Source organism: Phocoena sinus, chromosome 7 (assembly GCF_008692025.1).
Source record: "Phocoena sinus isolate mPhoSin1 chromosome 7, mPhoSin1.pri, whole genome shotgun sequence".
Classification (NCBI taxonomy): Eukaryota; Metazoa; Chordata; class Mammalia; order Artiodactyla; family Phocoenidae; genus Phocoena; species Phocoena sinus.
Window position 1 is genome coordinate 67,491,462 of NC_045769.1, and position 25,478 is coordinate 67,516,939.

Here is a 25,478-nt window from a genome sequence, read left to right on the forward strand (position 1 = left end):
GATGGAGAGAATAGAAAAGTATGGGATGGGAAAATATTTATAATGCTAAAAGCTAAGAGTTTTCCTGAAATTGTCTTAATTAAAGATACTAATAAATATCTTCAAATTACATTAGCATAAATTCTGAGTCAGATTAATAAAAGTAATTTTATAATGATGCAAAAAAAATAAAAACATCAAAAATAATTATAATATAAGCTAATGTATTAAAAATGTGGCTGACTAGTCATTTTCAGGAAAAGAAAAACTGAGTGAGTTTGCTATCTACAAACTTTGCTAACAGAATTCCTCATCTATTTCAAGAAGGAAATAGAACACAAAATGAAGACGTAAGCAAAAGAAGCAAATTTAAAGAAAGAAATGAATTAACATCTAAATAAGTCTAAATAAGCATTGCCGGGCTTCCCTGGTGGCACAGTGGTTGAGAATCTGCCTGCTAATGCAGGGGACACGGGTTCGAGCCCTGGTCTGGGAGGATCCCACATGCCGCGGAGCAACTAGGCCCGTGAGCCACAACTACTGAGCCTGCGTGTCTGGAGCCTGTGCTCTGCGACAAGAGAGGCCGCGATAGTGAGAGGCCCGCGCACCGCGATGAAGAGTGGCCCCGGCTTGCCACAACTAGAGAAAGCCCTCGCACAGAAACGAAGACCCCACACAGCAAAAATAAATAAATTAATTAATAAACTCCTACCCCCAACATCTAAAAAAAAAAAAAAACAGCACTGCCTACATAAATCCACAATAATAATACTGTTTAATTCATTGGGTGCCAGACAAGGTAGAATTAAAATAGTAGACAAAAATAACACAAGAAGTGAGCAATGATATGAAATCAGTCTTGGAACTTCATTGCTCCAGATAAGGGTGCAACTATTGATTATATTTCACTAATTAAGTATACATGTTAAAATTTAAAAGTAATCACTTATAAAAAGAAATAAGGAAGAAGGAAGGAAGGAAGATAATGTGCATCTTCACAACAGTAGAGATGGGGGGAAAATGATGATAACAAATCAATGCAGGGCTTCCCTGGTGGCGCAGTGGGTGAGAGTCCGCCTGCCGATGCAGGGGACACGGGTTCGTGCCCCAGTCCGGGAAGATCCCACATGCCGCGGAGCGGCTGGGCCCGTGAGCCATGGCCGCTGAGCCTGCGCGTCCGGAGCCTGTGCTCCGCAACGGGAGAGGCCACAACAGTGAGAGGCCCGCATACCGCAAAAAAAAAAAAAAAAAAAAAATCAATGCAAAAGAGGACAAAGCAAAGAAGGAAGAAACAAAGAAAAAAGCTTGAAAAATAGAAAGCACAAAATAGTGATAAAAATAAAATAAAATACATCTGTACCTAAAACAAATGTAAGTAGATTAAGATAGGCTATTAATAGAAAATGTCAAATTGGGTTTTATAAAATAAAAGCTAGGTATATTCTTTTAAAAATATGTACTAAAAAGATAAAAACACAGACACCTTAAAAAAAAAGAGATGGGAAAATGAGATCTCTGTAAAATATTAGCAAAAAACTGGCAAGATACCCTTATTACTATCAGCTTAAATAGGTACAGATGTATCTGATTTCACTGCTCATTCTACTGCTTGGAGCAATCAATCACTCCTCATTGCCAACAGAATAAATTCCAGACTCTTTAGCATAACCTTCAAGCTTCTTCACCTTTGGCTATAACCCTCCTTTGGACAGTTAAGTTCATGTTTGATCTCTCAGCTCCTATCATAAAGCTGATATGTAGTAGACACTCAAATATTTATTTAGTTCAGATGAAATAAAAAAAACTCACGAGGGACTTCCCTGGTGGCGCAGTGGTTAAGAATCCGCCTGCCAATGCAGGGGACACGGGCTTGAGCCCTGGTCCGGGAAGATCCAACATGCCGCGGAGCACTAATCCCATGCGCCACAACCACTGAAGCCTGTGTGCCTAGATCCCGTGCTCCACAACAAGAGAAGCCACCACAATGAGAAGCCCGTGCACTGCAACGAAGACTAGCCCCCACTCACCGCAACTAGAGAAAGCCCACGTGCAGCAATGAAGACCCAACGCAGCCAAAAATAAATAAATAAATAAGACTCACGATTCATGCAATCATAACGTTTACTTGCATAATGTCCTCTTCAACTTTTTCGTAGGTGTTTTTTCTTTTAAAAAAAGAGAGGAGAAGCACATTTATATTGTGGATCTGACATATTGACAACTAAGCAAAATTTCTTTCACCCACGCCTCTTCCTTCCCTCTTCCCCCACTATTGCTGTACATATTAACAACAAAAGACTTTTTTTTCAGAGGATAATTCATGAGCATCCCCTCCTATTTCTTATACTCCCTTCCTTTCCTCGACTTTCCCATTTTTCTTCCCTCTTCTTCCTTCTCCTCTCCCTTTTCAACCACTCCCTTCTTTTTTTCACTCCTCCCTTCTCTTTGTACATTGATCTGTATTATACCAGAGCTTAGGAAAACAAGTGATGATGAGGGGTGCCCAAGATAAGAATGGAAGCCTTTCCTGTTTAGATGTGACTTGACAATGACAAATTGAATGAACGTTTTATATAAGCTGCCTCCCATTGTCCAGATTTAATGGTTCTTACCCAACAGGGCATCTGGAGGACTATTTCTATGAATCCATACTGTTTCCTAAACCACCCCCATATGCACTAGGGATAGTTGGGGTGCCATTTTGTATGTGTGTGTATGTATAATTTGAAGATCTCTAAACTATTCTGATAGAATTCCCTTTCCACCAACTACAGTCCTAGAAAAGAACCCCTGATACAAATGGGTCAATGTCACACTTTAAGATAAACACCTCTTGGGACTTCCCTGGTGGCGCAGTGGGTAAGACTCCACACTCCCAATGCAGGGGGCCTGGGTTTGATCCCTGGTCAGGGAACTAGATGCCACATGCATGCCACAACTAAGAGTTTGCATGCCACAACTAAGGAACCCGTGAGCTGCCACTAAGGAGCCCTGGAGCTGCAACTAAGGAGCCTGCCTGCTACAGCTAAGACCCGGCACAACCAAATAAATAAATGAATAAATATTTTTAAAAAAAAAGCTTAAAAAAAAAGATAAACACCTCTCTCCTACTGTATAGTACAGGGAACAATATTCAATATCCTGTGATAAACCATGATGAAAAAGAATATGAAAAAGAATATATATGTATAATTGAGTCACTTTGCTGTATGGCAAAAATTAAACACAAGACTGTAAATCAACTATACTTCAACAAAATTAAAAAAAAAGATAAAAACCTCTCTCACTGCAAGATAAACACCCCCAAAGCCATCATATCGGGAACTTGTATATGATGACTTATACAATGAAGCGCTGAAGGGAACAGGTGCATTTTCTGCAGAACATTTTTTCATATTGAGCAAGGATACCCTAACTCATTGGTCCTCGACCCTAAGTATAAATCAACATCAATGGGGAGCCTTAAAAAAATTAGATGCTTACGTTTCATCCCCAGAGATATGAATTCAATTGGTCTGCTTTTGGTTCAAACATTGGCATTTTTTTTTTTTTTTAAAGTGTTTGCTTTTATTTATTTATTTATTTATTTTGGCAGTAGGCGGGCCACTGCTGTGGCCTCTCCCGTTGCGGAGCACAGGCTCCGGACGCACAGGCTCAGTGGCCGTGGCTCATGGGCCCAGCCGCTCCGCGGCACGTGGGATCTTCCCGGACCGGGGCATGAACCCGCGTCCCCTGCATCGGCAGGCAGACTCAACCACTGCGCCACCAGGGAAGCCCCCAAACATTGGCATTTATTAAATCTTCTCAGATATTTCTAATAGGTAATCAGAACTCAAAAACATTTCAGACTTCTCATAATTAAGTGGAAAAACCAAATCTGTGTCATTTGGGGAATTTTTTTTATATATTATGAAGAGTGAGATCTAAGCTCACTTGGAATTTTTGCTTCCAAAATTATAGAAATGAATATGAAGATATTATATGAACTTTTTCTAGTGCAGCAGATTATTAGGGGCCTAAGTGTACAGATCTGTTGTCTACAGACTATAATAAGCAAGAGATTTGGTGAACAGAAAAGAAAAAATGAGAATATCCTTAATGAAAAATACTGAGAGCCCAAGGAAGTGATGGAAAAGTATATAGAAAGTACATCAAGAATACATAGGGAAGGAACCAAAATGGAAAAGAGAATAACAAAACAAAACAAAGCAGTAGGTAGACGGGAAGGAGAAAGGATGCACAACTTAAAATGCTAGTCAATCTTTTATTAATTTTTGTAATTTTCCACTACTGTATCCAATACCATATCTAGGTTTTGGGCCAATATTAAAACTAGATATCCAGTACACTCTTCTTAATTAATTTCCATTAAATGAAAAAATTTAAAGATGAATTATTATATTCAATGTGTATTTTTACATTTTTTCTGACAGATCATTTTACATGATAGAAATTTACCTTTAAATGGCATTTCAAAGATAGAAACAACGACAGAACAATTAAATACAAAAACAAAAGCAAAAACTTTATTCTTTTGGCTTGATTGTAATGTGGTTTACCGTTCTTTATGGTAATAGCATTTTCCTGCATGCATTTCACCAACATACTACAAGTCAATAGCTTTAGTGTAAAGAATCTACATTTAATGTTGCTTGTGAAAGAAACACAAAGTGTTTTGCTGTAACTGGTAATATAATTTCACTTATATAATTTTTGTTGAAAAGAAAAGCTTGGACCTCATATCATATCTGATAAAGTTCTAATGCCATATGGGTCAGTAAGAATAAGATCTACCTGTGTGAACAAACACTGGAAAAGACTGATGATTTACTGAATAAAAAGAATAGGTGGAAACATCTGATTCAAGCGATGCCAAGAATATCAACTGATCGTTCCTTAAGCCTCTTTTATAATAAGGCATCACTATTTGAAAGCAAATAAATGCTGGACTCAGTCTGAGATTTGTTTCACATTGAAATGTGTGCAAAGTTTACTGTACTAATAAAAAAAAGCAGGAACCTACACTGCATGTTAGTCTTTGTTTCTTATTTTGTGAAGTGCTTTAATTTAAAAGTGCTAGGAACAGAAACTAACAGTAGTGACTGTGACATCAACCTGAAGATACTCTTAATTTCTCATTTTATGTACAAAAAGCTGAAAAATAAAATAAAATGAACTTTGTACAGTATTTATATTTTCTTAGAAAACTCTAACCATATATTTTCAACAGAATTAAGCAGCTTGCAACATGTTTGTACATCGGGCTTTTTACCGTAGAGTATTCAATTAAGATTGGAAGGATAAAAACCAAGAAGCTCTTTATTGTTTGCTGCAACCTATTGCTTAATGACACGAAGAATGAGGTCTTGATAGAGCAATTTGCTTCACTTTACCACTGACATATATGGCTTCCCATATTAGACTTCTGAACAGTGGAAGGAATAAGATGCAGCAGCAGAGGCAAGATAAACATGCAGCAGTGACAGCTTCAAACTATAATGGAACCAATTACATCATATTACCTGTTGAAAGCTTGCAAACTATACTTACTGTGGTACATATTTGATGCAATAAATACTGTGCTTAAGTCGTCATTTTTGTTTGCTCAAACATGCACCACTGGGTAAAATTACTATTTACAAAGCAGACTTTTATTTTTTAAATTGACATGTACTATGTCAACCTTACCAAGAGCAGAAGATGGCTAAACAATACTGCAGGATAAAGCAGAATTAACTTTATAAAGTGATGGGAGGGGATGCTTTTTGGTCAATTCAGGTTTTAGAAAGGACTGATAGGATATTTTTATTTTATGCCAAAGGACACTTATCAAAAATGTTAAAGTCATGCTGCCAGGACTCTGAATGACTATGTAATGGGGTGTGTGTGTGTGTGTGTGTGTGTGTGTGTGTGTGTGTGTGTGGTGTGTGTATACATATATATGTATATACACGCACATATACATATATACATATATACAGGTACATGTAATGGATTATGAAAAAATAAAACAACTTTTTAATGCTTGTGAATTCTATGAAACATTTACAGGCACAGTAAAATTTTTCTGGATGAGACACCTTAAAAACATGAATAGCTGTTTAAGCACCTCAAAAATCTGAAAACATCCTGACACAAGAAGTAAACTCTTTCCTTTTGTGATGTGATTTCTTTTCATGTGAGAATGAGAAGTGCAGCATGCCTTCATTTAAAATATATCCAGTTATACAGTAGAGAAACATAGAATTTCTTACCTTTACTCCCTCTCCCCAAACATAAACCCATTTACAAAAATAGTCACATATAATAGTAAACAACCTGTGAATTAAAAATAAAGTGATAAATTCACAGCATACATTTCATAAAAATGTGGCAGGTGTGGCAGTTAGAACATAAACAGTGGTGACAATTACTGTTATCAAGTGTCACGTGTTGAATTTACATAAAAATTTAACTTCCCTCCCCCCTTTAAATTGGTTCCTAGAGTCTGAGTAGCCATTACTCTCTGCTCTTCAGCAGTGTCAGCTGGTTGTGAACACAGAAACCTCCTGTCGATGTTGTTTCTCCGGTTTGTTGAGTCTCAGTTTGCTGACCAGAGGCCCCTGTCTTGTTATAGGCACTGACCTTAAGTATACAGTTGTAAAAACAGTCAGTTTGGCATTGACCTCCTGTGGGAGTCCTGTTGACACAAACACATCACCATCACAGGCTGTAAACAATTGATCACAAAATGGAATATTTTTTGTTACTTTTTACTTTTTACTTTCCCTGATATCTTTCCCTTTGTCTTCCTTTTCTGATTTGTCTTTTTCAAATTTTTCTTTTTCTGGTTTGGTCACACTGTCATAGGAAGGTGGAGACGTGGTAGAAGGTGTCACATCGGTTTTCTCTGGAGTTGAATTCTCATTTAGTTTATCAGTGAGGATATCTTCTTTGATGGGTGTTCCATCACCTTCTTTACCTTTGTCCTTCTTATATATACATGAAACTTTTTTAACTTTTTGCTTCAAGAGGTAGCGTCTATAAGCCCTCTGGATAACAATAGCAGACACCTCCTCTTGTTTGCGTTTCAAAGTGGTTGTAATGGGCTCATAGGAGACTTTGGAGGGGTTGGATGCCATGAATCTCTCTTCCATCTGTATTCGAAGGGCATCCATCTCTCCACTCTCACCCAAAACACGCTTTGTAAAGGCAAATAAAATGTCGAGGCAGTGGATCCTGTCCCCACTGACCATGGGCAGATCCATGGCAATGAGCTGGACTTTGTTTGGTTTTGCTATGAGAAGAGGAGGATCCAGGGCAGCCGCAAAATCAGAGAGCTTGGAGAACTCTATGAACTGGGTGGCATCAGGATCAAACTTCTCCCAAACCTCGTAGAACATCTCAAAGTCATCCTCACTCAGGGGCTCTGCACTTTCTTCAGTAGCAACACTGAAGTTCTCCAGGATGACAGCGATGTACATGTTCACCACGACCAGAAATGATATGATGATGTAACTGACAAAAAAGAAGATCCCCACAGATGGGTTCCCACAATCTCCCTTAACTGAGCTGCCAGGGTGATCTTTTTCAGGGTCACAGTCTGGAGGTCCACTGTTAAGAATAGGTGCTAGCAATCCATCCCAGCCAGCAGAGGTGGTAATCTGGAAAAGGCAGATCATGCTGTTGCCAAAGGTCTCGAAGTTGAACATGTCATCAATTCCAACCTCCCTCTTAACATAGGCGAAGTTGGACATCCCAAAGATGGCGTAGATGAACATGACCAGGAAGAGCAGGAGGCCGATGTTAAACAACGCAGGAAGGGACATCATCAAAGCAAAGAGCAGCGTGCGGATCCCCTTGGCCCCTTTGATCAGACGCAGGATTCGGCCAATCCTGGCAAGACGGATCACTCGGAACAGGGTAGGGGACACAAAATATTTCTCTATCAGCTCAGCCAGAAACATACCTATGGAAAGCCAAGATAAAACAAAAATAAGGTTATACTTAATGGCAGCAAATGAAAATTTACATTTCTAAGATAAGCACTAACTAGTTTTACAAAATGTGGACATGAGAATTAGGTATACACACACACACACACACACACACATTTACATACATACAATCTGTAATATTTGTTTAGCAAAATGAAACTGGTATGTTTAGTGTTATAACATTAACACCTTTATACTAACTGAAGGTACTAATGGTCATTTTTTCTGGTTCAAGAAAAGCATCCATAAAGGACACAATGTATATGGCAGCCAAGCACAGAAATTTATGTTTCTTTTTTTTTTTTGCGGTACGCGGGCCTCTCACTGTTGTGGCCTCTCCCGTTGCGGAGCACAGGCTCCGGACGCGCAGGCTCAGCGGCCATGGCTCACGGGCCCAGCCGCTCCGCAGCATGTGGGATCTTCCCGGACCGGGGCACGAACCCGCGTCCCCTGCATCGGCAGGGGGACTCTCAACCACTGCGCCACCAGGGAAGCCCAAGAAATTTATGTTTCTTAAATACTAGTTCTAGTGTTTGCGTAAGATTTAATGGATAAAGCATATGATTTTTGGATCAGGAATATGAGAGTTCTTATTCTTCTGAGATGGTTTTGATCCATCTTATTTGGGAGGCGGCAGCACAACGTACTGGAGACAATCCAGGCTTTCAAGACAGACATACTTGGGACTGAATCCTGGCAATGATTTTATGCATTGCTAAATGATGATAATAGCTACTTTTGTTGTCATTGTTAGGCTTAACATTTACTAAGTCTTTTCTTTGTGCGAGGCACAGTGCTAAGTGCATTTACTTTCATAATCTCATTTAATCTTCATAACACACTTCACAAAAATGTTCCTTGGAAAACTAAGGATTGGAAAGGTGAGGTACTTGCCATAGGTCACAGAGCTGGTAAGTAGTGAAAATAGGGAAGCGCTCGGTCAGGTCTGTATGACCCAGGAGTCTCATCCCTTAATCACTGTATTATCCTGCATATCACAGTCGTCAGGATCAAATGGAATGCTACCTTGTCTTTCTATTTAACCAGCAGAAGCATATAAATAGTGGAATACTATTTGTCTCTCTATGTGTATGTTCTCTTTCCTCAAACAAGCAGAACCTTACTTCTAGCACCTGATTTAATCTCCTACACACAAACACTTAACATGTATTGATGAAATGAATTTGCTTTGAATTTTTGAACAAAATATGTACTTGTGAAAAAGAATATTACACACCATAGAAAACTATCTGAACCCAAAGATAACATGAAGCTTGTATGAGTGTGAATATATATAAACACACAACATGATATTCCAATTATCAAGGACAATTATTTATGGACTATTTGACTACTTGTAAGGATTTATATGTGTACGTGTGTGTGAATTGTTTATTCAAAACAATACTTATCTATACTACAGGAGTATGACTGAGTACAGGATTATTATGCTAAAGTTGCAGTTATTTTCTTCTGAAATGAGACAAGATGATAAATGAAACCTGCAGAATATAAATTCCTTTTTTTCTACATCATTTCATACACAGCATGCAATTAGAGAAATGACAAGCTGAGAATGGACTAATAATTAGACTTTTATTTGAAATTTCCGGGTGAATGAGTAAGATTAGCGAAAAAAACTTTAAAGCTTTAAAGCACAAATTTTCACTACTAAATTCCTTAACTGAGTAAAAGCAGCTCTTCTTACCTACGATGGAAAGAATGACCACCACAAAATCAAAAATATTCCATCCGATGGTGAAATAGTAATAACGAAGAGAGATTAGTTTCAGCACACATTCTCCAGTGAACAGAACAATAAACACCAGATTAATCCAGTACAGAATGTTTGTCATTTCTTGACTCTGGTCATCAGTTTCTACCATCATGGTGACCATGTTGAGGCAGATGAGGATCATGATACTGATATCAAAGACTTGTTTGGTTACAAAATCAAAGACCATCCCTTGAAATTTGTTCTGAAACAAAGAGTATGTAAAGTTCACTTAGAAACTGAAAAAAAAAAAATCAAGTTCAACTTATCTGATTTTAATATAGCAATATGAAAATGTAGCTTTTATTAAAAAACACTATGTTTGTTTTACACTTGGAAGAAAATGTGTATATTGGAATATCCAACTCTTTCCAAATGTATTTGTTTTATTTATACTGTTCATGATACCAGATTTTATAAACTGATTTTATGTTAAGAACCACCTGTTAAGTTCTCAGTGCCCAGAACATCACCATGTGTACAATGGACAGTTAGTAAATATTTGCCACTATAATGAGTCTTTGTTATTGCCTGTGTTGGGGGTGAGCATCAAAATTAACTTTGAAGAACTAATGAATAAATACTTCTCTTGCTTTTCCTGTCATTCCCCCCCCCCAGTTTCTCCCTTTATATACCCCCCAACCCCCGGCAAATCCAAAGCGTCTTAAATTCTACCTTAATTCTACCTCAAGGTTCAGTTGAGAAGATGTTTTTAGAATTATAGTTCAAGAAAAAGGACATTAGTGGAATAGTTGGTGAAATCCAGTTAAATTCTACATTTTGTTTTATGGTATTACAGCAAGATTAATTTCTTAGTTTTGCTAACCAATCTATGGTTATGTAAGAGGTTAAAATAAAGGAAAGTAGGGTGAGGATTTTGTGAGGTAATTCTTCTATAAGAATAAAATTATCTTCAAAAAATTACAGTTCACAATTCAAATGTTCAAACTCTGACCTATTCAATTTGGACCTTATTCCAAGCCCTAACTGGCCTTACGTCTTGTTTATGAAATTAAGTCCTCATCTTGCAAACCGATTAAGCCCATTGGACCCTATTTTCTTCCTTTTTGCCCCTATCTGCTTGGTATTGAGGCACTCTAGAGCTTGGGCCTTGGCTTATCTCTGCTAGGTTGTCCTCTACCTTCTCAACTAGAACTACAGACGTTCTGCTACCTCTACGCTTATAGTCTGCTTTCCCAGATCGACACATTTATTGGTCTGGATTCTCTATGTTAGTGTTTTGTCCTCTCCCTAATGGAAGCATCCATTACTCCCTATTGAAATTCTGGGACATCAAACACCACCTGTTTGTTATATTTTGCTATTTGCTCTGAATACATATTTAGCCTGCTGGATTGGACTTACATTGTTTCAGCTGGGTCTGTCCTTCTAGGGCCTTCTTCAACCTAATAAATGCATCTAATTCCAGTTCTAAACACTTCATTCTTAGCTCTTGTGTACTGAAGTTTACTTTTCCAAGGCTAGTTATGGTCCCCTTATTTCTACCCTTCTGATACTTCCTACCACTCTTGTACCATATCATTTTATCTTGTTTATCTGTCTCCTCTGTCCTAACACCTCTGTCAAGGGATATTATCAGACAGCCCTTCTCAGTCTGGTGAATCCTAACTCAGTTTTAAGTTTTAAGCACTCTGTGATCTCAGAAAACTTTGTGCTTACATTTGTCATAAAAGTGATGACATTTTATGACATCAATTTGCTCTTATTTAATTAAAACCTTTTTCTCTTCCACAGATATATCACCTACAGTGTAGTAGATTCAAAATTGCATAAAATCAGAAACTTGGTGTTTATTTTCATATCAGCATGATCAATAAAAAGCTCCTTAGATTCCCTGTCCATTTAGTTTTCCAGTGGATTACCTCAACATACAACTCCAATTCCCAGTTATAGATCACCGTCTCCAGTTTAAATCCCAGAATATGCTGGAGGAAGCTATATAACCTTGGAGGCCTTGTTCACCAAAGATTTATGTTCTCTCACTTTACCTTGGCCCTTGACAATGATTAGCAATCCTTTGTCCCTCACTTGGTCCCAGGATAATTTCAAACTTCTCAGCAATTTCCCATTCTCTTGCCCTCTATTCTTCTTTTTTGAGAACACCAAAGTCAACTGGTGTAAAGAAACTCTTCTACTTCCTTTTTCATTTCATATTATCTTGTCTCCCACACCTATCTTTTTTATATATTACTCCAAATTCATTGGAGGACTCAGTCCCTTTTGCTCTCTAACCTAGACTACACTGTTCTTGAGCCACATCCTGCGCAACTTTATTCTATATTTATTCCCTTTCTCTTCAATCTCTTCTTCTTCAGAACTCCTGCTTTGCTCTGCACCTAATCTCTCAATCTTTAGAAACTTTATTTTACTACTTCTTCTAAACATTCATTCTCTTTCAGACTCCCTTTTTGATTGTAAAATTCTGTAAACTAGCATCCCCAATTTTTTCTCCATTCATGTCCCTACTTCATATTCTGCATGACACCATTATTCATCCAGTTGTGTGAGGCAGAAGCTCATAAGTCATCTTTGTTGCTTCCTTCTTCACCTTTCATATTCAATTAATAAACCTTTTAATTTCATTCCTGTGATAGCTTACAAATCCATCCATTTTATTCATCTCCACACCACTCTACCTATCATCTCTGAAATAGTTCCAAAACGAGTCTACAATGCACATACTGCCTCTGTCAGTGTTGGTTGAGTGATATTCACAAAACCCAAATGGACCAGGTCCCCTTCAATGACTTCCCATTGCTCTAAGGACAAAGACTACTCTTGAACATGGCCTATGAAGCCCAGAAAAGTGTGGACCATCCTAACCTCTTCATTCTCCCCATGTCCCAAATGAACCCCCACACTCTGCACTCCAGTTCACTGGCTTTCCTACCTCAGGGCCTTCACATATACATTCCTCTTCTCTTCCCACATTGCCTACTGACGCTTCCTCATTCTTCTCCATGCCTCAGCTCATGCTTCAGTGAAGCCTTCCCTAACTTCCCTGATTCATCAGTCCCCTCTTTCTTATCAGCTCTCATAGCCAAATGGATCTTTCCTTCTTGGATATTTCTATATTTGTTGGGGTGACTATTTGATTACCAAATAGACTCTTTATTGCTCGATATTTAAATCCAAGTGTTTAGCATAGTACATTGTTAATGAATGACTGAAAGGATGGATTTTACCAAATCATTTCTTAATTTGCCAAATTGTTGCCAATAATAGTCTAGTTAAGTGCACTGATCGTTTCCTGTGCATCCCTGTCCCTGTCCAGGTAAACCTATGTCATTTGATGTAATTAAACAGCCATTTAAAAATTTCGTTCTCAATCATTTATCTACATATATATGTTGCCTATTGATAAATCTCACTCCTTCACTGATTTACCTCTTCCTATAATGGTGAAGTGCCCAAGGCTTCATGCTCAGAACTTTTGGGGTCTTTTTTATATATATATATTCTAATTATCTTTCAAAAATGAATCTAAGCTTCAGAGCTCAACTGAATTATGTCTGACAATGACAACTCTAAACTCTTTGTCTCGTATTCCTAAGACCTAATTTTTCCAAATGCCTTTATAAGACTTTATGTTAGTGCAATCAGTAATTTCACAAAACATTAACTGTTTTACATTTTTCATTATCTACATAATGAAATGTAGAAACTAATAATCCTCCCTCTTTTCCTATATCTTATAGCTGCCTCATCCCACTGAGTCTTCTTGTTGGCTCATTTATTTCCTATGTTCCAGTCCTATTGGCATGACCCCATATTGTGGACTCATCTTCTTGTATATAAGGGTTCATCTTCTTGTCCAAGGCCCAGCACTATTTTGTCTCTAACATCTTCTCATGCCAGTCTCTAAAATTCTTTTTCTTCACATTACTATGCTGTTCACTTAACTATATTATATTTTCATTTGGCTTAATTAAGATCGATTTCTTCAGACTCATAGTGGTAACCTTGACTCATTTAACCCAGAAAACCTTGTGTTTACTACTCACTATTTCAAATATATCACTATTCTCCACTGCAATATTTATTTCCATGGCTTTGGAGTATATGTTTTCTTATATAGGGCATTACTCTGCTTTACTCCCCATCCATTCAAGTTGTATTATTTCTCAAAGAGTAGGCTCAAATTGTCCATTCCTAATGTTTTGTCCAATATAACTATCCACTTTCTTTGAGCTTTTGGCTAACTTACAAACAAAACGTGGGCATGGCCAGTTTTAGCTTGGCCAGTTTTACATCGTCACTAATGGAGTCATAGAGTCATGATTCCTCGGGAACACTGGATTGCCTTGTACCATGTATACCTTGGGGGAGGACTTCTGAAACATAGAAAAACTCAGGAACTCTCCTGACAACAATTCCTTGAAGCAACCAAACAGAACCAGCAGCCATTGGCAAATATACAATTGGAATAGCCACGAAAAGTCTTAAAGAATGATGTCATCTGATATAGGGGCAAGATGCTAGGAGGAAACAGATTTTTCTTAAAAACCAGGAAAAAACAAGACTTTTTCCATTAATGATTCCATTCAATCTGCAGAGTTGGACAGAATATGGGGCATATCCAAGAGGTACCAATTATCCCAATTGGTCCCCACTGCACTCTGAGAACATTCAATATTCCCACACTATGTATATATGAATATGTTTTCTTCCCTGCATTATTAGAAGCTCCTCAATGACATCAATCTTATGGAATAATATTGGCATATAAGTCTGAACATTATTAGTAATATGTATTTTATGTCTGTATATAAAATATATTAGATAATTTCTACATAGTATGTATATATAAATTACAAATACTTAGGCTATTTAGACTAGCTAGTCACATTGCTAAGGCAAAAACTTTGTTTTGCAAATGCACAAAAATTAGTATCTAGCAATTTGGGCTGTAAAAGTGATAGATAGCATAGCTTTTATTGATGATGAAAGTATGTTATTCTTACAGCAGGTCGAGGTATGGGTTTTTGTGGTTTCTTTGAACCCAGTTTTTTCATTGCATTGTAGTATTTCTTCTGTTCTTCTGTCATAAAAATGTCTTGACCTCCAAAGTAAAGAAATGAAAGAAAAACTTGTAAAAATCACGTTCTTTGCTAGCTACAAAATTCATCTCAGTAATTGTGTGAAAAATGGCTCCACATTCTATTCTAATGCTACTAATTAATATACGTATTTTAGAGATGCATATATTCAATGCATAAATTATGCCATATTAGTCAGATTTCTATACTGGAAATATCAGTACATGCTATCTGAATTATCAATCACTTAAAAAGTCATAGATGATTAAGTCTCTCAAAACAATTTCTGAATTTTATATTCTTTCTTTTTGTTGACTGCATTTGGAGCCAAAAGGAAACAGTGTGATATGTTTAGTTCACATTTTAGAGCAAAGATGAAGTTTTAGTATACTTATCTTCTTTTTCTGTTGGTTGAAGTTATCTATGATGACACCAATGAAAAGATTCAGAGTAAAGAATGAACCAAAAATAATAAAGATGACAAAATAAAGATACATGTACAGATTATCTTCATACTTGGGTTGTAATTCTACCTACAAAATATGAAAAATGATAACTATTAGACCTAATCCATGTTTCATAAAAAGGACATCAGTGAATTTTCGATTCTCAAAGCATGTTTCTATCACTGGAAATTTAAAAAATCAAACAGATTTTATGAAACATCAAATCTAACACCTATTGAAGAGTCTCTAATAAGGTTCACTGACTTGAGAAAATGAAACAACTCATAGAAAAGTCTGAATAATTAAAATTAATTTCACCCAATAAATGCCTAGATTATGAATGCACTTTCAATGAAGTTTCAAGACCCCAGTGGGGCATGCAAAGTGAGGATTTCCTCTTCCTACAGAAGAGGTGTTGTAGTCACAATATTCTATGTTAAAAACTTTCAAATTTTACCCTCTCTGACTCAGCTTCTTCATCTGTAAAATGGAAAAATATAGAACCTACTCCTCATATGGTAGTTGGGAAGGTTAAATGTTACTATCGTATATGAGAGGTGTTAGAACAGCACCTGGTCAATAGTAATAGGTTAAGAGTAAAGGTTTGATTTCTATTACATATTTCTGTTGATAGACTAGAATTATTACTGTACGTGTGGACATAGGTACATCAGTAGGATCTTTCCATCCTGAAAATGAGGCTATTGATTCATCCTATTCTGCAGGCCTTAGGCATTGTTTTTGTAAAAATGATGCCCTCTCTCATCCAGCACAGTTCTGACGAAAAAAGTATGATGGTTGGTTTAAGCTTTGGCTGTAACCTGTAGTTCAGGTCTCACAGGACATTGTTCTAACCAACTCAGTTAACTAGTCACAGGTGACAATGAATGCAGGTAATGACCCATTGTGTCATGAAATCAATTTAGAGGGTAATGGCCAACATGGAATTTTTTTTCTAATGAAATAGGGTAAAATAGAAAATATTGGAAATATTGTAAAACTGCCTATTCTTTGATAAGACTTTCATTTTATTTATGCATGTGTGTAGTGGACAGTGACATAAAATATTTTAAAATGTCTTAAAATTAAATACAAAAGTGCACAGTACATAAGTGTTAGATGTAATAAACTCTTTTAAAGTGAACTTTACAACCCAAGATGTCAGAAACCCTTGGTGTATCCTTCGCAAACATAAATTCTACCATCCCTGCTACAGGTAATCATTATCCTGACTTTTACAGTAATTATTTCCTTGCTTCTTCTCTAGAGTTAGAACCTAAGTATGCATTCTTGAGCAATAAGGTTAGTTGTGTCTACATTTTGTCTAGTAGACACATTTGTTATAACAGTTACATTTTAAGATTCATCTGCATTATTATGTATACTGGATTCATATATCATTTTCAATACTGTTTAATGTTCAATATTTGCCTATTTCTACTACTTTTGAGTTGTTGCCAGTTTTTCACTAATGCAAAAAAAGTTATGCTCATTCTTATACATAGATTCTCCTATATATGTACACAAGTTTCTATAGAATATATTGCTAAAAATGGAATTGTGGGGTTAAAGAATATCTTGAACTTTAATGAATAATGTTGGTAATGCTCAACTTTTTTAAAGGAATATTTATCCATTTCCCCCCAACCAGCATACTAGAGTTCTTGCTGCTGTTTATTCTTAGCAGCACTTGGTATTGTCAAACTTTTTAATATTGCCAATCAGGAAGGTTTGTAGGTAATATCTAATTTTGGTTTAAATGTGCATTTCTCTATTAACTAATGAGAGTAAGAATGAATAACTTGTCATAATTATAGTGGCCAATTGGACTCCATCTTTTGTGAAGTGCTTGAATGCTGAGGGGTTACATAGCAGACAGTGTATGCTAGGTTACTAAGGAAGAAACTGAAAGCAAGTTGTGTGTCATGTAGGTTATTGATAAGAAAGGTAGAAAGAATTTTAAATGAATTAATCAAATAGGTAGGAAACCACTGCAAAAAATTGAGATAATGTAAGAAAGCCAGCACAGTGAGTGGTAATACATAATAAATTATAACTATTATTCAAAAAAACCCATAACTGGGATTCCTGATAGTAATAGATAAAATGCAGGGTGTTAAGCGCTTTCATTCTTTTTTTTTTTTTTTTTTTTTAAATAAGGTGAAAAAAAAATCAGGAATTCTTTCTAAGTTACCACCTGGTTTTTGGTGTCAGGGATATAATATTTTGAGCTTAATTACTATACTCTGGCAATATTATCAGAAGCCAATCTCTTTTGCAAAATGTGATTTCCTCCCTTATTGTTAGTGAGAAATTAATGGAGATTATACAAAAAATTTCAAAAGTGCTGATGTGTATCAGGTAGATTATGAAAGGCCCTTTTTCTACCACAAAAATCTCACTTCCCAGAGAGAAACACCATTAGGATATTTTTATATGTTTATTTTGCTTTCTGTTTGCTTTTTTCACCACTAGTCAGATCCTTCCTATCAGAGGAAAGATCAAAAGCTGGAAGAAATCTGTGACAGACTGAAGAAAGTGCCTGTGCAGGCTTTTAATTCATGGCCAGAACTATCAGAACCAAAAATGAGATGTCTCATTTTACAAATAGAGTCAACAAATTTTTAAGTGCCAGGTACCATGCTAGATACTAGGAAAGATATGTTAAAAGATTCACAGTGAGTAGAGAAATACATTTAAATCAAATTTTGGAAAGTGTAATATAAGGTTGAATATTTTTCTAATATAGATGTAATCTATAAATTTACCTATGATTTCACTTTACTGACAATATCACTAAATAACAACACTTCAGAAATATTCACTGGATCAAATTAAACAATTTTCTCTCTAAACAGACTTACATTTCGTGAATCAACAGCTGCATACATGATATCCATCCATCCCTTAAATGTGGCCTGTAAAAAAAGTCACATCATTTAATTTTTTCCCTCACAAATTATAATTCTAGAAAAGAGATTCAATATCAGATTGATTGACCAAGATTCGTTCAAAACAGGTATATAAAATAGTTTTGAATTAATATTTAAACTCTTTGAGCCAAGTTTTATAACATATGCATTGAAAACTCTTCCTTTACATTCTTCTATAACATCTTTTTATGCAACTTTAACATCTATAATGAAATCATGATGGATTACAACAATATGCTATCACAAAAGCAATTATCAATAACTTTTGACTCTGCTGTATCTAAAGAATATAACATGAAATAATTTCACGTATATAGTACTACCTCCAGACAAATGAAAAAATATGCTGTGTTGTTTGATCTTAATGCTTTCTTTTCTGCTCATCCCTTTCTAAGTGGTATTATCACTAACCATCAACCATGATGGTTTGTTCTTGAAACTCTCCTCAGTATTGCTAAATATACTATTTTGAGGCAGTTATTCTATAAAAAGCAGCATTATAATCTGAAGCAAACATTATATTTAATTGCAATTTACTTTTTAAAATATTTCGGTTTTGTGTGTTTGTGTGGGCATAGTAATTCTGAAGACAAGTCTTGTACTTTTTTTTTTCAGTTCCTTAGTGCCACAGGACCCTGCAATATTTACCTAGTGTTGGGTATTGTGTAGGTGGATCATCTCAGGGAGCATGTGGACATGACTTAGAGTGGTCAGTTGAGAAGTTGAATGGATTTTTATGAAATTATAGCAGACATAGTAGACTTGATAGGAAGGTTTTCATTTGCAAGAGAGCAATCTCCCTATCTGAAAGCATTCAAGCAGCAGGAAGGAAGAGGGGAATCAAGGTAGAGTTCATGTGAGGGTACATTTGGTTATGGTGTTGGTGAAGATTGGGCGGGTGGAGACTTGGCGAGGGTTTAGAGACTGTCTGGTACCTGAGAAGGAGGACAGAAATCTACCACCCCTCTCCCCACCGCCTTTCTAACCCCACCCTCAGGCCACTGCCTCTACTTTGCTTAGATTAGGGATGGGGGAAAACAGTAGGAACCTACACAGAAATCTCAATAACAAAGACCTGTGCTGGGAACCTAAGGCTTAGTCTGAGAGACTATAAACTTTGTAGAGCTGTCCAGTTTTCAACATGGTGCAGAAAAGACAGTTCGGCCATGACTGAGGAAGAATCTAGGCAGATGGGCTTGAGGAAGTATGTATTTGCAAACACTGAGAAAGAAGAATTTTGTACTCCTTTTCATAATACATCACAGTGAATAATAAGGTGGTTACTTACTACTTGAAGTAGAGAAAGATACCCGAGTCCCACATTATCAAAATTGACTTTCACGTTCTTCCACCGGGCAGTTTGGTTGCTCTCTATGAGGGCCTTACACTCACTGTAGTTGTTGACCACGCTGACATCAAACATTTCTCCAGTGGTGTAGTTAATACAGTGATAAAACTTGCCAGCAAAGAGATTCACTCCCATGATACTGAATATTAACCAAAAGATCAGACAAACCAGAAGTACATTCATTATGGATGGAATGGCTCCTAAAAGAGCATTGACAACAACCTGGCACAGAAATGAGATGGAAAAAGAAGTGAAAAGAGAGTCAGATCTATGGAAGGGCTAGGAATTTGGTCATTATATATGCAAACTTGATATAGAAAATATGAAAATCATTCTAGTACTGAAAGTTTGATTCTCTTTTTAAAAAATTAAAACAGCTACTTCAAAAACAGTAGATTTTAAATTGGTAAAGTGAAAAGAATTTAAGAGCTAGCCATTCCTTTCTATGCAATCATGTGCATACAAACATAGGAGCACACACACCTACACACATCATCTGTTTCTGGTTGTTTTTGCAACATTCAGAGAAAGTCCTAAGTAACTATTTTGAAATATCACAAAAAAAAGCATCTAAAAGTTCTTTTCTGAATAGCTAAATGTAGGGAGACAGGGCATCACCATTTCCTCAGTGCTGAGGGTATGTGGTCTCAGGTTTTGTGCCCCAGGGGATGACAAATGGCAGCACAAATTCCTCTGAGTTCTTTTGTACCACCTTTCTAAATGAGTGTTAGATTTCCACAGATGACCTACTTTTTAGCCATCTCAGCCTTCGCTTGAAAGCGAAAAGGCCAGATTTGAACTTTAAAAGGCTCAAAATACATCCTATGGAACAGGGAAGAAAAATGATGAGGAGCAATGTGGTGGTTTCAAATTACAGTGAGTGGGATTTTGTGCACGTTTATAAATGGAAGGAATATAGCTAATCTTGACTCACATCAGAAGCCTATACAACATGCTAGAAATTTCCCACAGAGTGAACAAATCTAGTTAGAAGCAATCTAATTGTTTCTAATTAGAAGCAACCATTCAGGCATTATGTTCTGTGAGTGCCTCCAACAATGTCAAGTTTATGGATGTCTGACAAATATTACTGATTGATTGGTTATGTGAGTCTGAATGTAGAAGACACAAATTCAGCATGGATTTGTCATGTCTAAGGTTCAAAGCAGCAGTTTGTTCTCAATTCTAATTCCAACAAATTCTAAAGCATTTGGTCTTACCCTCATTCCTTCAAACCGGGATAAGGCTCTCAATGGCCTCAGAGCTCTTAGTGTTCTGAGGGATTTGATGGCACCAAGTTCTGAGTAACCCAAAGCATTTGCAGTTAAGCTAACCAATGAGACCTATACAGAAAAAGCAACACAATTTTCTCATTTACAAACAAAAATGCTTATACAGTTCAACCTTGCTCTATGTAATAAACCAGTAGTTCTCAAACTTTAGTGAGTATCAGAATCACCTGGAGAGCTTGCTGTAAACACAAATCGCTGGCCAAGGTTTGAGGAAGGGCCTGAGAATTTGCATTTCTTCGAGTTCCCAGGTGAGGCTAATGATACTGGCCTGTGAGCCACACTTTGAAAACTACTGCTATAAACTTATGAAAAAGAAGAAACTATATGTGTTTTTTTTCGATTCTTGACAAGGAAATTTTAAAAAATTAAATGTAAAGCAAGAAAAAGAATGACACCGAAATGAAATTTTCATCTATAGATCTGTAAAACTTTATCATTCCTCATATTACTGAGCAGACCTGAAAGAGAAATTAAAACTTAGTACAAGTATGCAAGTAAACTACGCAAACCACTATTGACTCTGAATATAAACACATTCAGAAAGATCTAGGCTTCTAAACAGTGGCTTAGTCTTCCTGTAAATGTCAGTGTGAGGGCATAAGATCATTAATTAGGGAAAATTAAAATAATTCATTAAAAAATGTTGAGATTTTGGTATAACTAATTAGAAATTGTCAGAAAAATGTTTTCTTTAGTCATTTACATAGATGACTAATGCATTTGATAGAAGTTGTAAAATCTCAGCTAAAAAGGAAAAGAACAACTGCCATAGGTGGCACAGAAATGTCTGATTTCCTTTGAAAATACATAGAAAACTTATTAAAGACATATAAACTAAAAAAAGATATTTTCTCCTAAAGTGCACCTGAATTTCAAAAGTAGAAAACTGAAAACAGATGTGTAATATAGGTTTTAAGAATATGGTGTTAGTGTGTATTTAAAAAATACATTTTTTAAGAAAAATAAGTGAAGCACAGAGAAAATTTTTACAACAAAACTTGATTTATTCAAACTAATTTTGCACATGTCCTCTGAGATAGAAAAACCTTTAAATTTAGAAAAAATTAATCTATAAAAATTTCTGAAGTGGTTTTTATATTTTTCCTAAAATCTAAACTTTTAGGCTTTGTAAGTCTCCACTTCACAGATAACTGAAAAATAGTTACTGAATTATCATTTGTTGTGAAGATCTTCTACATATAAAACAAGAGGACCTATAGTACTTTATCTTCTCTAAAGACAAAATGAAAAAGAGCTAGGCATAAATTAAAGGAGGAAAGATAAAAGTTAGACATAAGAAAAAAAATTCTGAACCGGGGTAGTATTTATTGGCTAAAGAAGTAGTAAAATGTTCAAATTTACATGTCTTGTGTAGCTGAATATGAAAAGGAGATATCTGTAGAACCTCTTCTCTTTTTTTTTTTTTTTTTTTTTTTTTTTTGCGGTACGCGGGCCTCTCCCTTTGTGGAGCACAGGCTCTGGACGCGCAGGCTCAGCAGCCATGGCTCACGGGCCTAGTCGCTCCGCGGCGTGTGGGATCCTCCCGGACCGGGGCACGAACCCGTGTCCCCTGCATCGGCAGGCGGACTCTCAACCACTGCGCCACCTGGGAAGCCCCCTCTTCTCTTTTTGATCTTTATTGGTCTTTGGCCTGTAAATAGTAATCTCCTTCTATTCCATCACTGACACCTCCACCAAATTTCTCTCCCTGAAAGAGCGAGCTTTTCTTGTCACTTTCCATAGACAATTCTTTAGCGGCTTCATTACTAAATCGTAAATCTAAATCTCTTTGTATGGCATCTCAGGTCCTTCAACCTCTTCTCCAACTTACCTTTCTTACCTTATCATCCAATTACAGAACGCTTTCCCTCACTTGTTTTGTGAACAAGCCCTGCTTGGCATGCATCAGTGTCTTTAAGGCTTTGGTGTCCTTCCCCTCATCTGTACCTGCTGACATGTCATCCCTCAAAAGCCAGCTCACACTGCCCTGGCCTCATGAAGGCTTTGCTCTTTCCTCAGTGAAGCAGACGGCACTTTTAATATAGATGTCATCTTCTCGCTGTATGCTATCTGTCCTCACTAGTTGTCTGTGAGCTCCCATAGGCCCAGAAAAGTGGCATTCATATTTGTCTCTTCCATAACAAAATAGATGCTCAATAAATATATTTGACATAAAGCAAAGTATGGATTAGTTTAATACATTATCATAATAGTTTTCTTAAATCTAAGAAGGTAAATATCAGGGTATGCTAGGTAATATGAGTAGCAGCTTATAGACTTCAACTAGATTTCTCTTAAGAATTTCTTTATATTTAGGTAGTGTTGACTTAATGCCTTTATTATCACATAGATATATTAAATACCAGATATTTTTATTAAAAATCATAACACATACAGAAAATAAAGAAAAGTATCATCCATAATCTCATTATACAAATATAATAACTGGTACTGTCTTGGTATATTTTTCCTTTGTTTGTAATGTCCACACAGATGTGGTTTTAAGTATTAGTTATTGTCTTATTTCATTGCCGGTAAACTTTTGATATAATTCTTCATGTAGCTCTATATGTTATTTAAGAATAGATTTGCTTTAGGCAGATTCAAGGGAAAAAAGATATTTTTGTCTCTTAAATTTAAAGAATTCTCTTTGTCTCTTACAAATTTTTTCCTCTGTTTGGTGATCAGAAAACTCCTACTAAATTAAAAGTTGATATATTTTTCACCTGAAGTTGTAAAAAATAATTTTCTCCATGAAAGGGTCCATTTTTTTCTTTGCTAGCAACATATGTAAATTTTATATTTCAAAATACATCTTTAATTGCCAAGGAATTATTATAATCAACAGAATATTATCTTTAAAGTACACTACTTAACACATTGTGCTTTCCTGAAAATTCCAGAGCCCTCCTCCTCCCTTAGCTCTGAGCATCACCCGTCCCCTCCCCGCAGGTGTCCTGTCCCCTATTCTCACTGGCTCGCCTAGTCTTTTCTAGACAAAAGGCCTTTAAGTTCCTTTCTAGTCTTTCAAAATGGACTATTAATTTAAAAGGGGTTTAAGAAGTAAATCTCCAAAACTAAATGAAAGTGATTTAAATTTTTTTTTTAGTTAAGATATTATATGCATTAAAAAAGGTGAGATCTTCCTCAGAATTCTCCCTCAAAAATCAGGGAATAACCTTATATTCATATTTTTAAAGCTTCATATTCTGATACTGCATCTTTATTTTCAACACCTTCGTGGTTTCACAAAACTTTTAAATAATTGGTCCAATAGCCAATCTGTTTCTGCCATCATACAAATCAAGAAGTGTCTCTTGCTATTTGGACTTTCAAATTTTTTGGAATTAGTAATCCACCTGTGGGACAAACACTTTGCAACAGGCTCTGGTGATGATGAATATAGTAACATCAAAGATGCCCTTGAAGAATTTAAATACGGTTATTGTATGAAATGTGAGAGTGATAAAAGCAAAACTTCTATGGTAATATATTATTTTGTATAACTTGGAATCTTAAATATTAATTTAAACTAAATCAATACATACAATAAGTTCTATTTGACTGTTTCATCTCTGAAAGTATATACATTTAAACCAGCAAAAAAATTGTTTTGGGGCATTTTCTTTTTTTTTTTTTTTTTTTTTTTGTGGTACGCAGGCCTCTCACTGCCGTGGCCTCTCCCGCCGCGGAGCACAGGCTCTGGACACGCAGGCTCACGGGCCCAGCCGCTCCGCGGCATGCGGGATCCTCCCGGACCGGGGCACGAACAGTGTCCCCTGCATCGGCAGGCGGACTCTCAACCACTGCGCCACCAGGGAAGCCCTGGGGCATTTTCTTATTGGGAAGATGGGAACCATCATTTATATTTGGGGCCATGCAGTACTTCCTGAGTGCCTTTTATGCGCCAGGCACCATTGCTAGCACATATCGTTCACATGCCAACAGAATGAAACAAGAATGTTCGGAATACTCACGTCGACAATCAGGAAATCTAGCCAGCACCAGGCATTGGTAAAATACACTTGAAAGCCGTATGCAACCCACTTGAGAAGCATTTCCAGGATGAATATATAAGTGAAAACTTTGTCAGCATATTCTAACATGGTCTTAATGGTTTTTCGCTGTTCAATATATATATCTTCAAAGGCCTGTAAGTGAAAAAGCTTCACTGAATTTCATTTTAATGAACTGTCTCTAATTGGTATTTTATTAGAGAAAAACATGCTGCAAGCCTGTTCTCAGGTGTTTAAGGGTGGAACACTTTGTGCTGCCCAGAGCTGCACTTTGCTTTATAGTTATCTATATGCAAATGACTGTTGACTGAGCATTTATCAACCAATTAATTCAAATAATTTTTAAATTTTGGTATCAGGGTACCCCAAAAGAGCTTAAAATTTTTGAGACACTGCCAGCTGCTTCTCTCTACAGCAGGAGGCAGAAAATCATCTGCAAGCAGATCTGCTTTGTTCAGTGCAGAGTTGTGGACTGTAGCCCTTCAGTAATGCAAATGTAAGGCAAGGAGCCCCCTTAGCCTGGGAAAGGGGAATGGATTATGATCTCTAGCTTGCTCCTCTATCTCTCTTGCTCAATCTGGGCATGTGTGTGGTGTATATCTAGAACCTCCCTTTGCCATTATTTTGCAGAGCTCTTTGGAAAGGGAGGGGGAA

At 36.6% G+C, this 25,478-nt stretch overlaps 1 protein-coding gene across 5 annotated transcripts in view; it reads right to left on the reverse strand.

Moving 5' to 3' along the window:
- Positions 1 to 4,224: 4,224 nt before the first annotated feature.
- The window catches only part of SCN2A (sodium voltage-gated channel alpha subunit 2), a 94,325-nt gene continuing 73,071 nt past the window's right edge, over positions 4,225 to 25,478 (reverse strand). For 4 of the 5 annotated variants that reach the window (XM_032637940.1, XM_032637939.1, XM_032637937.1 and 1 more), the window contains 8 exons: positions 24,786 to 24,959; positions 20,737 to 20,859; positions 19,457 to 19,738; positions 18,100 to 18,153; positions 15,185 to 15,322; positions 14,715 to 14,819; positions 9,664 to 9,934; positions 4,239 to 7,927 (listed from right to left, as the gene is read on the reverse strand). In XM_032637940.1, the coding sequence (XP_032493831.1) occupies positions 6,732 to 7,927; positions 9,664 to 9,934; positions 14,715 to 14,819; positions 15,185 to 15,322; positions 18,100 to 18,153; positions 19,457 to 19,738; positions 20,737 to 20,859; positions 24,786 to 24,959 (2,343 nt within the window). In that variant the 3' untranslated portion in view covers positions 4,239 to 6,731. Of the gene's footprint in view, positions 7,928 to 9,663; positions 9,935 to 14,714; positions 14,820 to 15,184; positions 15,323 to 18,099; positions 18,154 to 19,456; positions 19,739 to 20,736; positions 20,860 to 24,785; positions 24,960 to 25,478 lie in introns of all 5 variants that reach the window. The other variant, XM_032637936.1, reaches the window with a different exon arrangement.